Source organism: Puma concolor, chromosome C2, assembly GCF_028749965.1.
Source record: "Puma concolor isolate L17-30 chromosome C2, mPumCon1.1.hap2, whole genome shotgun sequence".
NCBI classification, from domain to species: Eukaryota; Metazoa; Chordata; class Mammalia; order Carnivora; family Felidae; genus Puma; species Puma concolor.
In genome coordinates this window covers 18962410-18978852 of record NC_141675.1, presented here as the reverse complement: position 1 = coordinate 18978852, position 16443 = coordinate 18962410, and the positions used below count along the sequence as shown (strand labels likewise).

Here is a 16443-nt window from a genome sequence, read left to right as displayed (position 1 = left end):
GTATGAAGAAATTGTTGTTTACCATTTTCCTGTCCAAGAACCAAAGATGTTCCCAGCCAGTAGAAAGTGTATTGAGTATATTGGAGGTATTTAATCCACTTGGGAAAGAAATTGCCTTGATAATAACTTTGTATACAAATAAATAAACCTTTATAAAATAGCTCACTGTCTGTCCCTAAGATCTGCCACATCTCAACTTCCTTTTTTTTAATGTTTTTTTTTAGAGAGAGAAAGAGAGGGAGAGCACGAGGAGGGTGCAGAAAGAGGGAGACAGAGAATCCCAAGCAGGCCCCGTGCTGTCAGCACAGAGCATGATGCCTGGCTTGAACTCATGAACCATGAGCTCTCATGACCTGACTCAAAATCAAGAGTTGGACACTTAACTGGCTGAGCCATCCAGATGCCCCTGCCCCATCTCAACTTTCAAATGGAATTTTTACTTCAATACTGTATTATAAATGTTAGAAAACAGGGGCTCCACAGGGCTCCTGGGTGGCGCAGTTGGTTAAGCGTCCGACACAGTTTAAGAATTCAAGCCTGGTGGCTCAGTCGGTTAAGCGTCTGACTTCAGCTCAGGTCATCATCTCACAGCTCATGAATTCAAGCCCTGCTTTGGGCTCTGTGCTGACAGCTCAGAGCCTGGAACCTGCTTCACATTCTGTGTCTCCCTCTCCCTCTGCCCCTCCCCCACTCACACTATGTCTGTCTCTCTCTCTCTCTCTCTCTCTCTCTCTCTCTCTCTCTCAAAAATAAATAAACATTAAAAACAAAATAAAAAACATGTTAGAAAACAACAAAGCTACATTTGGAATGATACCAGGAAAGCTTATATTCTGTTGTCTGTGAGTGGTAACTTTTTTGAGAACTGAAAAAAAAAGAAGGATTTGACTTCCTCAAACTATGTAGGGGCATCAGAGGCTTGCACTTTTGTCAAAAGCTTATTTAACCTTCAGATAAGATCAGTAGGCACGTTAAAGTTCTATAGCCTTCCTGTCTAACACATGTGTGGGGGAACATTTTAAATAATAAAGAAACATGACCTGCTACATTGGCTAACTCACATGCCGAAATGGCTCTTACAGTACAGGTAAGAGAGGCTAGTTCTGGAAGTCTTGAGTACCTTGAGCACTTTCATCTCTCAATATAGAATGGAGAAAAGGCACAGAGTCAAGTTGGGAGGTGGGCAGTGAAAGCAGTGTTGCAAGAAGTCATCCGTTTGCTGAAGAAATGAAGAGAGTAGCATAAAATCAGTATTTCTAGTTTAAAAAGCTGAAAAAAAGAAGAACTTGGTAGCTAAAATAAAAATGGCTTTTTACCAAACCTGAATCTAGTCCTTGAAACATGCCCAGGATAAAAAGGTGAAAGGAAACCCAGGTGTTAGTCTTGATCTCTGGTCTCTTCTCTTACACAGGGCAGTCCATCATAATGGTAACTATATAGTTTCTGCAGTTGAGTCTTCATATCTAAATTGATAGCAGTTGTGAAATGGTAAGAGCCTCTCCTTAGGATCAGAGCACTCTGGTTTTCTGCTGTGTGTGTGGTCTTGAGCAAAGCATTTCACTTTGCAGAACCTTAATTATATCACTTTTTTTTAAGACTTTTTTTTTAATGTTTATTTATTTTTGAGAGACAGACACAGAGCGCGAGCGGGGAAGAGGGAGACACAGAATCCGAAGCCTGCTCCAGGCTCCAAGCTGTCAGTGCAGAGCCCGATGCCGGGCTTGATCCTACGAATTGTGAGATCTGAGCTGAAGTCAGATGCTTAACTGACTGAGCCACCCAGGTGCCCCTTAATTATATCACTTTTAAAATGAAAGCTTTGGGGGTGCCTGAGTGGCTTAGTTGGTTGAGCATCCACCTTCGGCTCAGGTCATGATCTCACAGCTCATGAGTTTGAGCCCCGTGTCCTCCTCTGTGCTGATAGCTCAGAACCTGGGGCATGCTTCAGATTCTGTGTCTCCCTGTCTCTCTCTGCCCGTCCCCCACTTGTGCTCTGTCTCTCTCTCAAAAATAAATAAACATTTAAAAAAAATTTTTAAATGAAGGCTTTGGATAGAAGAGATTTTCAGTGAGAGCTTTTTCATTTTTCAGGTTCTCACCCTTGCAAATGCATGCTAAGAATTGCTACTGAAGTCCGTAATTTTTTCTATGGGGAAGAGGGTGTGTTGAAAAGGAAGAGAGGGGCGCCTGGGTGGCGCAGTCGGTTAAGCGTCCGACTTCAGCCAGGTCACGATCTCGCGGTCCATGAGTTCGAGCCCCGCATCAGGCTCTGGGCTGATGGCTCAGAGCCTGGAGCCTGTTTCCGATTCTGTGTCTCCCTCTCTCTCTGCTCCTCCCCCGTTCATGCTCTGTCTCTCTCTGTCCCAAAAATAAATAAACGTTGAAAAAAAAAAATTTAAAAAAAAAAAAAAAGAAAAGGAAGAGAAAAAAATCTGCAGATAACTCAATTAACTTATTTCTAGAGTCTTTCAACTAACTAAAGGATTATATAATTCAGTATTTTAAGTAATTCTTGTTGATTTTATGCCTGATTGTCTAATTCAGTAGAATTCTAGTCCTGTTCTAATGCTTCTGCTTCTTCTGTGTTTTGAAAAAGCTGAACTAGATGGTCTCCCAAGTCTTTATAATTGTAACCTTATTTCTAACAACCCACATATACAAAATAAGATTTGGTTCTTTTTGGCTGTGACTTATCTTTGTCCTTACAAAGATAATGTGTCTTATCAAAATGCAGCTTAGGAGGAAAAGGAACAATATGCAGTTTTTCCCCATGGTCTTCCTTCCTGTTTCCCAATTTCTCTGTTTCTCCGTATTCATTATTTTGTACAGTTACGTCTTAAAATTTTAAGTCTTTTGCAAAGTTGTATACTCCTTGCAATATATCACACATTGGGAACATTTAAATATACACAAACACACACATACGCGTAACACGGAAAGAAGAAGTCTAAGGTGTCATGACCTCAGAGTCTGCCTTCTTCAGTAACTTTCAGAAGGCTAGTTTTACTCACTAAGCATACTAACTTACTTAGCTACTACCTTCCCTGGGAAAAGGAAGTATTGTGATTATTAAGTAGTAGTTATTGTTTCATTTAAAAACCTCTTTTTCTCTAGTTTCTTCCTTTCTACTGAGTTGTTGACCCGTTAACAAAGGATACAAATAGATGACGGTAGTGACTTTAAGGTAAGATTTGATAAAAGATATCTACAGTCAAGTGAAGTCATTTTTTTCTTATTCTTCACATTTCAAATCTGGGAAGTGTGATTGAGGACAGAGATCCTCACATTTATTAAGCACTCATTGACAGAAAGTATAAAATAATTCTTTTTCTTGAAATACTTCATGAATAAGGACCAGACCACTGAGAACTAGAAAGAAAATGTATGAAGGAGAAAATATCAACCATTCAAGCCTAGTGAACGAAACGGATCTTTTCTGCCACCATTATTATATTGTAACTTCCTAAGATGTTGTGGTGGGCTTTGGTGTTACAGGTATTCAAAAAAACATTTATAAACAAATATAGGAAACCTCAGGAGTTGATGAAATACCATTCTTCATCTGTGTTCTCAGGAGCTACAATCCTGGCCTGTTTTCTCAACACCCTTTTAGCCATAGGGGATGTTTTTCACTATCAGAATGAGTTCTTTTTTTTTCCTTTGACCCAGATAATGCTGTTGCTAAATATTTCTTCTTTCCCCAGTATTAAAGCTCCCCAAAATAACTTTTTATAATGCTGTTTTTGCATAGAATGTTACCACTTCCAAAAGAGTACTTAGCCTTTGAGGGGAAGGAAGATGTCACTGAGGAGAATGTAGCTAAGTTGAGGCCTATGGGACGAATAGAATGGTCAGACCTACAGAGCATCTTATCTGAATCCAGGAGGCAAAAAAAAAAGCCCAGCTGTCTTGAAGGTTTTATAACTAAGTCCAATATGACCGGAGAATGGAGCTGGAGGAAAAGGGAGTGGCAAAGAGATGAGGCCAGAAAGGTCAGCTGGAGCCGGGTATTTTTGAAAGACAATTTGGGTTTGATCTTGAAAATATTAAGAAGCCAGAGAAAGCAGGCAAGCAGAGGATCCCATTTAAAGGATTTTCTGGAAATTGCCCTATCAGCAGCAGTTTGACGGATGGATTGGAGGAAAGCAAGATTGGAGGCAGGGAAACAGGATGCTGGTGCCATCATGTAAGTAAGAGCTGATGCAACCAGTAGACAGATTACATAGATTGTACAGGCTTTGGGTAATTTAGAGAAGAGAAAGAGGAAGCACAATCAAGGGTGACTCTTGGGTTCCTCCCCAGATTAGAGGTTCCATCAGCGTTTGATGACGAGATACCTAGAAGGAAGATGAAAAAACAAGGAAACTGAGAGTAGAACCCCTCAGGAAGCAGACACTGAAGAGATGTCTTTGGAGAGGACAAAAGAATTGGAGAAGTACACTAAAGCAGAGAATGTCTCTTGGAGAGATACCTGGGGAAGAGAGCTTTTTAGGAATCAGGGAGTAGAAGCTACAGTTTTAGCAAAATGAAAACAAAAGGCACTGTTGGATTTAGCAACAAATAGGTCAGCTCATGGCCTTGAGAACAGAGTGAAAACATTTCCCCCTTAAATCCCCCACTCCTACATGTTTTTTCTCTTTTCATTCATTCATATCATTTATACAGTTTGATGGTATTTCCCCTCTTCAGCTGCCTTTCCTACCTTCCTTTATCTGTAACTCGTCTGAGCCTTGCTTTCATATTTTCTAAGGGATAGGCCTATTCTTTCCTTCCAGTTTGACATTAAAGAAACGTGTGTTACTGTGTTTTAAACAGGCAGCTCAGTATTCCTACAGCTGTTTACTCTTAGAGGGACTTTGGACGTATGGGCAGCAGGTCATTTGCCTGTGAACAGTGTGCTCGCCACTGGAAGGGATGAATTCGTCTATGTGGAATCTGACATATAAGAGATTTCCAGAGCTCTTGAGAAATCCCTTGTGCTGTCTCCTCTTCCCCATTCAATCCCCATCAACTTCAGGTTTGTGTGGGCATATCAGAGATTCTCTACAAAGGCAAGTTCCTTGTCCCATGGAGCCAGAATTCCTACGTTGCCTGGGCTTCCTTACTCTTTCTCTATCTCAGAGTCAGTGTTAAATGAAAAGGCAGCAGACACAGCCAAAATTTCTTGGTCTTAGAGTCACAGCTGGGGCACAGCACATTGAAAACATTCAGATGTATTTAAAACAACTTATGATCTTAAATAAAGACAGCGCTTAGTCCTTTTCAGCATTTTTATTGTAGATGTGTTGTATTTCGCATGTACAGAAGGGCTCATCCTCTGTAGGCAGCAGCACAGAAAGCTGAACAGTTTACAATGTTGATCCTCTGACAGAAGTTGTCCACGTGGCAACTTTGGTTATTCAACTAATTTGTACTTTGCTAACTGATACTTGCATTTTAGTAGATTTGTCTAATTGCATTTTATTTTGAAATATAATTCTGTTAGCTGTGTTTATCTTTTTTCTTTAAAAAAATAAAATCTGAAAACAAAGTTAAGGGTAGTAATCATTACAAATACTGCAAGTGGGAGGGAAAACATTGCAAATAACCTCATACCTAAAAATCATGATGTTAAATAAACGTTCCGTTCGGTGGAAAATTGGATTTCCTGGAAGTGGCAGCTTGGATTTCTGATGGTTTCCAAAGTTCTGCCCTATTGGAATACGTATCCTAAGATTAGGTTGCAGGGTCATGGTGGTGAGTCTTGGCAGCCTGTTTTCTAGTCCTGGGATGTTGAAACCCTTCTTATAAAATCAGGCAGTTAATCTTTTGAGTGTGTTGGTGAATTTCTGTGTCATGCACAGAGCATAACGACTAGAATAGCAGCTATCATTTGGAGGCTTATTATTTGGGCTTTTACAGGCCCCATTTTCCAAGCTCCGGGAGTACATCTCTGATAAAACTTCACAGTTGTCCCACAAAGTTAGTGCTGTATTGCCCCATTTTGCAGATGAGGAAACAGACAGATAGAAAGAGTATATAAGGAGAGTACATATTTACCCAGGGCGTATACAGGTAGGAGTGGAATTCCAACAAGCAAGTCTGACTCAGGCCCATTCATGTTCTTCACCATCACTCTGTAGTGCATATGTCCTCTGACACCAGCTTTTATTTGATCAACTTAAGGAAGAAACGATCGCTAAAAGTATAAAACGGTCTGCAGCTTCTGCTTCTCACTTTTTTGATCCAAGTATGTAAAAGTCCTTTCTTCTGTTTTATGTAAATCCAAGTCATTCTGACATATTAAAAAAACAATTTGGCCAGTAGGGACTACTGGAGTTTCTAAGTCTGTACTGTCCAGTATATATACAACCACCAGCTACATGGGCTAGATTTAAATTCATTATAATCAAGTGAAATTGAAAATCCACTTCCTCGTTCTCACTAGATCCATATCAAGTGCCTAATGGCCATGTGAGGCTAGTGATTACGATGGTGGATAAGAATAAGCACAAAAATATTTCATTATCACACAAAGTTTTATTAGCGCTGCTCTAGAACACTGTTGCCAAATAGAAATATAATATGAGCCACTTATGTAATTTTAAATATTCTAGTAACCACATTAAAAAAATAAAAATAGGTAAAGTTAATTTTAATATATTTTTAGCCCAGTGTATCTCAAATATTATCATGTCCACAAGTCATTAACAAAAAAGTAATGATGTATTTTACCTTCCTTTACATTGTCATTGAAATTTGGAATGTATTTTATAGTTTATAGCGTATCTGAATTTAAACTAGCTGCATTTCAAATGCTCAATAGCTACGTGGCTACCATATTGTATGACACACTTCTGGACGTTTATCCCAGGGTTTCTCAGCTGGGGCATATCAAAATGGGAGTGGGTTGGGGCACCTGGGTGGCTTAGTAGGTTAAGCATCCAGCTCTTGATTTTGGCTCAGGTCATGATCTCACGGCCATGGGCTTGAACCCGTGTCAGGCTCCACAGTGAGCATGGAGCCTGTTTAAGATTCTCTCTCCCTCTGCCCCTGCCCCACGCGTGCACACCTGCGTATGCTCTCTCTCTCTCAAAAAGCAAAAAATGGGCGCCTGGGTGGTTCAGTCCGTTAGGTGTCCAAATTTCAGCTCAGGTCATGATCTGAACCCCCCCTCCTCCCCCCCGCCCTACCATCGTCAGGCTCTCTGCTGACAGCTCAGATCCTAGAGCCTGCTTTGGATTCTGTGTCTCCCTCTCTCTCTCTCTCTCTGCCCCTCCCCTGCTCACACTCTGTCTGCCTTTCTCTCTCTCTCTCTCTCTCTCTCTCTCTCTCAAAAACAAACATTAAAAAATTTCAAAAAACAAACAAACAAACGGGCACCTCGGTGGCCCAGTCAATTAAGTGTCTGACTTCGGCTCAGGTCATAATCTCACGGTTCCTGAGTTTGAGCCCCGCATCAGGCTCTGGGCTCACAGCTCAGAGCCTGGAGCCTGCTTCGGATTCTGTGTCTCCCTCTCTCCACCCCTCCCCCGCTCACACTCTGTCTTTCTGTGTCTCTCAAAAATAAATAAAAGTTAAAAGAACAAAAACAAAAAAACAAGCACAAAATGGGAGTGGGACAGAGGGCTGTATAATTCAGGAACCATTACTATAAGCTTTGGGCTTGGAGGGAGTGCGCAAATGCCACTTCTCAGATCACAGAGGAGGCCAGCCTGCTAAAACTTAATCTGTATGTATCCGAGAAGTGATAGAAGTCTTAGATGCATTTTGAAACACTACCCTGTGTTCAATATAGTTTATTACTACTAGTACTTTCTTTAAAAAGGCACATTTGGACGGTATAAACCAACTGAGAATGATGTTAGCTGTGTTATTTAATCCATTGTTGATAACTGCACAGACAGCTGACTGACTTCAAAGAACCAATAAAATTTGGTATTCTGACTAAGAACCAAATAAAACCTAAAATGTGCACTAATTAAATGTAAATTATTTACAGACAGCGGCTGCTTTTGTGAGACGTCTCCTGACTTCTGCTTCTGAGTCCCTTCCTTGGTGGCACTATTTGGTTCCTCCTCAGCCCAAATTATATAATTAACTGTGATGACCATTCTTGGAAGATCATCTTAAAATTTCTCAAATGACTCAGAAAAATTGCGTCTTGGTATTGTGGAAACATGTCTACGCACATTGTTTCATAGCTGTGTTCTGTGTGTGTTTTTTCAGCTAAATTTCTTCATCCTCCTTGAAGTAATGTTGTAACTACAAACCTATAATTTACTCTACTTTTAAGTTCTTCCTTCTGATAAACTTATCTATTCATATTGAGTCTAATTATAGCTCAAGGCGTAACCATGTGCATTATTCATCTGAATGAGTGAGCTTGTCTGGCAACAAGGAGCTGTTGTTGCCAAAGCTTTATTGTCATCTGGCCTCGGTACATTCTGTCTGTACCTCACTGTCAGCTTCAGGAGAGGTAGGTAAAGAGGATGCGGCAGGGGTGCGTGCCCTGCTTCTCAACATATTTCAGTACTTTGCAATACACTGTGATCTGATTTTATCTTTTTACTTCATCCTTTTTAAATAAGAGAGATCGAAACTAGAGACAAAATTGAACTCTGCTTCAGGGAGTCTGGGTGGTTCGCTCAGTCAGTTAAGTGTCCAACTTCGGCTCAGATCACCATTTCGTGGTTCATGAGTTTGAGCCCCACGTCGGGCTCTGTGCTGACAGCTCACACACCAAATCACAGTCTGCTTCAGATTCTGTGTCTCCCTCTTTCTCTGCCCCTCCCCTGCTCAGACTCTATGTCTCTCTCTCTCTCTCAAAAATAAACATTAAAAAAAATTGTTTGATTAAACTCTTCTTCATTCCCCATTTTCAGAACTATCCCATCAATCGCCCTACACCTCTCTCCTGTTCCCTGCACATCCACTCTCATGAATTTAGGTCTGTCTTTTTTAGTTCATTTCTTTAAAGACGTGGACATATATGTGTGTCCACAAACAATATATAAAATACTGTTTTATGCTTCTAGTTTATATAATAGGATCACACTGCACATATGCTGCATCTTACTTTCTTCATGTATGATTTTGATAGACTTTTTTGGCACACTTGTTCTTAATACAAAAACTTGGTACATATCTAAGAACATATCTAACACGTAAGTAAATTATGAGACCTAGTAATGAAACAGGTAACTCCTGAATCTACCATACATACTGAAAAGTAGACCATCATCAGAACCATTGCAGCTCCTAGATGCTTCTCCTCTACCATCTGATTCTACACAAGAAACTACTCTTTGGAGCTTTGTTCTCTTTCATTTTCTTGCCACACCACATATGTATGTGTCCTCAACAATATATTTTTAAACTTGATGAAAATGCTATATCATATTGTATATATTTCTTTAGACTTGCTTTTTTTATTCAATCTGACATTTTTAAGATTTTCCATGTTAATCAGTGTATTTTCACTCTATGTAGTATTCCTTTGGATGAATTTATTCCTTTTTCTGTCAATGGACATCTGTGTTGTTTCCAGTTTTGCTATTACAAATAGTGTTTCCATGAACATTCTTGTATATGTCTTCTGGTGCACATGTGTAAAAATTTCTCTGTGGTATGTACCTAGGAATGCAATTGAAATGTTGTAACACAGGAGTATATAGATTCAACCTAAAGTCCACGTTCTTATCCAAAGTGATTGAGCACTCTTCAACAATGTATAGGAGTTCTTGTTTTTCCACATCCTCATCAACAGTTGATTTTGTCACGCTTTTATTTTTGCCTGTATATAGTGTAAAATAATATTAAACTGTAATTTGAAGTTTTCATTTCCATAATTTAATGAAATTGAATATTTTTCATATGATTATTGGCAATTCATGTTTCCTCTTTTTTGGAAATGCCTATTTATGTCTTTTCTTTTTTTTTTTTTTTTTTAATTTTTTTTCAACGTTTATTTATTTTTGGGACAGAGAGAGAGCATGAACGGGGGAGGGGCAGAGAGAGAGGGAGACACAGAATCGGAAACAGGCTCCAGGCTCTGAGCCATCAGCCCAGAGCCCGACGCGGGGCTCGAACTCACGGACCGCGAGATCGTGACCTGGCTGAAGTCGGACGCTCAACCAACTGCGCCACCCAGGCGCCCCTATTTATGTCTTTTCTAAGTTATTGCTAGTCTTTTTCTTTTTGATTCACAGGAATCCGTATACTGGACACTAGAATTTGATCAATTTTATATGATCCAAATGTCTTTTCTTAGTTTGTGGCTTGCCATTCTCTTTAGGCAACCTCTTAAACTTCTGACTTTTGCATTGAAGTGCTTAATCCATCTACAACAGGGTTTGTATATTTATTGAAGTAGAAATCCAGTTTTTCTATTTGTCATATACAAAAACTGTTTGCTTAGCCCCATCACTTCTGACATATATCAGATTCCTGTAAGTGTGCAGAAAAGTTTGATGATTTTCTCTGAGCTTCCAAGCACATCTTAGAACTAAGTTGTCAAGTTTAATTTTTTCATAAGTTTATTTTTATTTATTTTGAGAGAGAGAGAGGGAGAGAGAGGGAACCCCAAGCAGGCTCCTCATTATCAGTTCAGAACCCAATGCAGGGCTCAATCCCACAAACCATGAGATCATTACCTCAGCCGAAATCAGGAGTTGGATGCTTAACCATCCGAGCCTCCCCATCAAGTTTCATTTTTTAAATAACTGTTACACTTTTGATTGGAATTGCATTGGATCAATATGGGGAAAATTGACATCTGTAGGATGCTGGATCTCCCTACTCATAAACTCTCCATTTATTTAATTCTCTTCAAAAAAATCTTACATATTTTTATGAAACTTATTCATAGGTTTTTTGTGTGTGTGTTTCTAATACTATTACAAGATATTTAAAAATATATTTTCTAATGTTGTTAGTGTGTTGAAATTCAGTAGGCTTTTCATATTGATCTTATATCTAGCCACTTTATAAACTCTTTTATTAAGTTTAATAAATTTTATATAGATTTTTTTGTGTACATAAATACTGCAGATGCTCACAGTTTTATTTTTTCCATCTCAATCCATACCTTTTGTTTTTTCCTTCCTTGTGTCTTCCATACCTTGATGGATATGATCTCTAATACAGTATTGATTAGAAGTATATGTAGTGGGTGACCTTATCTTGTTCCTCAATTTTTAAAGGGTATACTTTTGGTATTTTGCCACTGAATATATTAGTTGCTGTGAGGTTTTTGGTAGATATTCTTTATCAGGTTAAAGAAGTTTCTGTCTATTCCACTTTTGCTAAAAAGTTTCTTTGTCATAAATGGCTATTATTAAAGCCTATTGAGTGCTTTTCCTGCACCCATTGAGATTATCCCTTTTTTTTCCAACTTTAATATCTTAGGTAAATTACATTAATGATTTTCTATTATTAAACTATCCTTGCATTTCCAGTGCATATCCCAACTTAATTAAGATGCATGCTTTTGTGCTACACTGCTCAACAATGAAGTTTTTGTAGATCTAAACTAATTTCAAAATAAGAAAAAGTAGTAACTAACTCTTTGTTGACAATAAAATCCTCCCCAAAGGGTTTGCTACTGGACATGAGGGGAATTTGTGGCTATTAGATGTAGGTATTAGCTTGATGTAGCAAAAAGAACACTGAAAAGCTGAATTATAATCTCATTTTGTCCTTTTGTTCACCTGAGAGATTGCAATTCCTGTGACTCATGTGGGCATTAGTTTCCTCAGCGAGTTTCTCTGAGAGTCAGAGACAGATGTTTATCGCTAGTCGCCATGTGGCTTCACTTGCTTTCCTATTAATGCATCATCATCAAACAAAATGTACTTACTAGGCCTTAAGACGGGGCAAAAATCTATTCCTCAAGGAACTTCTAGGGAGTGGCAGAAAAAGTAAACACTTTAAAAATACAGTTTATGGGGGTGCCTGTCTGGCTCAGTTGGTAGGGCATGCAACTCTGGATCTCGGGGTTGTGAGTTCAAGCCCCACGTTGGGCCTAGAACTTACTTTAAAACATTTTTTAATTAAAAACATTGTTATAAAATGAAATACATCTTGTTTTCTACAGGCCACACTATTCATGATACATGAGGGCCAAGGGAGCAGAGATTCTTTGGCGGGAAAAGAGAAAAGAGGAAGATTCACGTGGGATATGATACTTGAGCTGAATTTTATGGATGATGAACATTTACTGATCTCTATGAACCTCATTTGTATTCTCAGTTGTTAACAGACGGATTAGATTATTTTTTATTAGACTTTATTTTCTCTAGTGGCCCTTCTGTCTTCAAAAATTTGTCTCTTTCACTCTATGACCAAATCATCTTTTTTAAGACCTCACAAATAATGTCATGCTTTATTAAACATTTGTGCTTCTACCTCTGGTCTTTGGTCCTAGGAATCTTTTGTTCAATAGGTACAGGATTGTGGATGGCAAAACAGAATCTTCCTGATTCTGTTTTATTAAGTAATACCAACATCTTTTCTTTATAGAATATTGATGATACTGACAAGTGAACCATCATATAGAATTATCCTACTTGTTGTGTTTTATTGCAATTGCTCAATTTATTGTTACCAAAATAGAATTTTTTTTTAATTTCAGGGTTTACATAATCTCTAAGCACATTTCATTTGTATGTCTTATTTCAGTGCTGGACCCAAAGGAGACAACATTTATGAATGGAGGTCAACTATATTGGGACCCCCAGGATCTGTCTATGAAGGAGGGGTGTTCTTTCTTGACATTACCTTTTCACCAGACTATCCGTTTAAACCCCCTAAGGTCAGTATGAAGTATTCATCCATTTTTAGCAATATGTACTGTTGTATATGTATACACATATACATATTCTTAAATATACATATCTAGGAATGCATGTCTATTCTGTTAACACAGACAGATTTCCAGGGCTAATTGTATTTAAAAGGAAACAGAATGTGAAAAATTATAGGCTATATCCCTACCCCAACCCCTCACTCATATTTCATTGATTTTTCTCATCCTTTCTCAGCGTCTCCTTTCTGTGGTTTATGTTGTAATGTAACATAAAACAGCATGTAATGGGTGGAACTAGGTGAGTGAGATTGGGCCTTTGCCAGCCTTGGAACCCAGAAAACCAGACACAGCCTGAAGCTGGAGCCAGAACCGAGCCCAGGAGCCAGACTAAATGCAGAGGGAGTCCCACTACTCAGGTCTTAGGGTACTTAGGGTACTCCAGCTATGGAGTTTGGAGTTTTGAAAGTTCAGCTGCTCACATGAACTACACATGTGCTAGAATGGAAAGTGTGACCCACAAAGGCTGAAAAATGATGCCAAGAGAATTTATTAAAGAAGTATTTGTAATAGTTGGTTAATGTAAATGACTAATTAATGAACATAGGAAATTTACACTTATATAAGACAAAACTATACACTTTAAGAATTCTTCACATTCCTTTCTACTGTCTGTAAGTCAGTCATTTGATGATTTGATGGGTTTTAATTCATTCTCCACTTTGAAAAGGAAAAGACCCTAAAAATACTGACTCTGTGCATTGGCCACCAAAAAAGAATTCTTATTTGACCTGACTTAACCCCTCATTGCAGAGGGAAATAAAACTTACTTGAGATGTATGTTGGAGTGCACAGTTTTAAAAAGTGAAAATAAAACTGCCTTTACCATGAATTTCTGTAATTCCTCTCCCTCCCTCTTACCTTTACTCCCTTTTTTCCCTCTCTTCCTTCCTTCCTTTCCACTGATGCTTGGATATCAAAGCAAAAGTAACAAGTATAATTTTACTAAAGAAGAAACCAAGGCACAGAGAAACTAAGTAACTGTCCCAGTATTACACAGCATGCAAATAGTGGTGTCCGTATTTGAACCCAGGAAGTTGGAGTCCAAAGCCCATGTTCTTTTCTACATCACACAATACATTTTATCCAAGCTGACAGAGCTGGTGGCACCGGTGACCACTCATTCCTGCATTAGGTTGGTTTTCAGCAATGAAGCAGTCGTGTGTCTAATATTTACTTTCTCCTTTTACTGGAAGGGAACCTTATGTCTTTCATTCTACTGGGACCGAGCCCATAAATCACCTGGAGTAGTTCCTACACTGCCAGTGATGCGAGGACCTTTCTCGGACAGCCTGTTCAGTAGAGGAAGGACAGAGCAGGGAAGAGGAGGAAAAGTTCAGATCAGGGAGTTGTGCAGCTTGTGAGTCTGGTGCAGGCTGTTCTCTACATCCGAAATACGCATCTCAGAAAATCTGTGGGCTTATCCACGTTCGGCATGACAGAAATGTGTAGATTTAAGCTAGAAGAGGGAACTGATAAGTTAGATAAAATAATTGTTTCCAAAAAGGCTTGGATGGACTGCAAGAATGGCCTGAAACTAACAGGATGGAATTTAACATGACTAAATGTGTAGTATTTCAGTGAGAATTAGAAGGAAATCATAGGGGCGCCTGGGTGGCGCAGTCGGTTAAGCGTCCGACTTCAGCCAGGTCACGATCTCGCGGTCCGTGAGTTCGAGCCCCGCGTCGGGCTCTGGGCTGATGGCTCAGAGCCTGGAGCCTGTTTCCGATTCTGTGTCTCCCTCTCTCTCTGCCCCTCCCCCGTTCATGCTCTGTCTCTCTCTGTCCCAAAAATAAATAAACGTTGAAAAAAAAAATTTTAAAAAAAAGAAGGAAATCATGATACAAGACAGGAAAGAGAGACCTACTTCATGTTCATGTAAATAAAACTTGTGGGCTTTTAGCTGACTAAAATTCTTTGGGAACTTAAGGTTCCTGAAGCCTTACGGTGACATTTTCGGGACTTCAATCCCCAGAACTCTGCACCAGTTGCGCTGTATCTGGAGGGCTTCATTCACTTCTAAGCTCTTCATTTTAAGAAGAATAAACAAGATTAAGCTGGGGAAAGAGTCATCCACATTCCTGAGCTGCTTCGTTGGGTAAAACACTACAGTGGACATCAGCCGTGCCAACTCCTTTCTTTTCTAAAACACCCCACAAAGGGTTAGATGTTCCCTTTCACAGATGAGGAAACTTAGGTGAGGCTTAGAGAGGTTTCTGGTAGACAACCAAGAATTTACTGAAATCTGACTTTACAGACGATGTACTTTCCGCTGTTAACCTGGAGATGTTCACCAGTAAAAATAGGACTAGGAGGAATGTAGTATCTGTCCTCAAATGTTTCAGGAACTGTGGTGTGGGTTAGGGTTTAGACCTTACTCTGGATGGCTGGATGGGACAAAAATAGAAACAGGAGGGTGTCACAGGGAAGTAGATGTTAATTCTTATGGGGAATATCTGATCCACAGCTGTACAGTCTGTTTTTGAATAGCTCGACTTCTGAGACAGTGGGCTTCCCTTTCCTGGGAGTAACTATTTGCTAATATTTCTGTTTTTTAAAAAGCTGAATTATTACCTATCAGAATATTACCAGAAAAAAATTAAGCTCCACCACTGAATGAATTTGATTAAACAATCTCTTAGGACAAAGGAAAAATCAAACTTTGGTAACTCAAATCACAATTTAAATGCACACTTAAATGTGCACCCGTGGGAAGGTTTTCAGAGCAAATTATCATCCCCTAATTTATCAGTTTTAGAAACCAGATTTTGTAGACAGATATGCTCTTTGGTGGGGGTTGTGGGTGTCTTGAAAGCTGTTAGCTAAAACAAACACTTTTATTATTTAATAGTTTTGAGGTACCATGTCCATGCCTTTCTAGTCTCCTGTTATTCTAAGTAGTCTGCATTTGGCATTGTCTTGGTGCTTTTCCTCTGTTGCCGTCACCCTTTGTTCTTTTTTCATCAGCCTTAGCCACATAGTTTGATTAATGATCCATTTCCCAATACTCTGAAGAATGAACCCAGATAGTAGTAGGTGTCAGAGAGAAGTGTTAGTGAGGCCAGAGGTTCACAAATAAATCTGACTGGCTGCCTGATGGTTGTCAGATATCCATACCATAAAATTAGAATATAGCGTAATGGGATCCATGAGGTGACTTTTCCCCAAAATCTTACACTTGGAATCCTAGGTGAGGACTTTAAATGCCCTCATGCTCAAAATAAATACTTTGACATAATAAGCCATTTAGCCATGTTTTTCAGTTTAAAAATATCAATAAATAAACCTCTACCACTTAAAATGTGGGAAAAAATAAATACTACAGTGCTCAAATACATCATGTAAGTGTCAGTGGAGTGATTTGGATGCCTCTTCAAGCCATAGGAACTTTTGGGAGTAGGACTTCTTTAGTTTGAAAATCCCACACTCAACTAGCTGATTTTTCAAAATCAGACAAGCCATTCCAATCATTTCTTCCAAAATCCATCTAAATTTTAATAAGGCAAGCAAAACAATTTTTAATTGAGTATTTAATGTCCATTAAATTTAGTATGCTGGTTTTAAATAGGTCAAGTACTAGTTACATTTGGAAATGCTGC

General features: G+C 39.0%; 1 protein-coding gene and 1 long non-coding RNA gene across 6 annotated transcripts in view; one reads left to right on the top strand and one right to left on the bottom strand.

Moving 5' to 3' along the window:
* The window catches only part of UBE2E2 (ubiquitin conjugating enzyme E2 E2), a 386977-nt gene that overhangs the window by 283580 nt on the left and 86954 nt on the right, over window positions 1–16443 (top strand). For 3 of the 5 annotated variants that reach the window (XM_086676265.1, XM_086676261.1, XM_086676262.1), the window contains exon 4: window positions 12661–12793. The exons of the other annotated variants lie outside the window; for them this stretch is intronic. In XM_086676265.1, coding sequence (XP_086532391.1) covers window positions 12661–12793 — 133 coding nt within the window. The remainder of the gene's footprint in view (window positions 1–12660; window positions 12794–16443) is intronic. 5 annotated transcript variants of the gene reach the window in all.
* LOC147577125 (uncharacterized) overlaps window positions 1–16443 on the bottom strand; it is an 83670-nt gene that overhangs the window by 11976 nt on the left and 55251 nt on the right. The gene's annotated exons all lie outside the window — the stretch shown is intronic.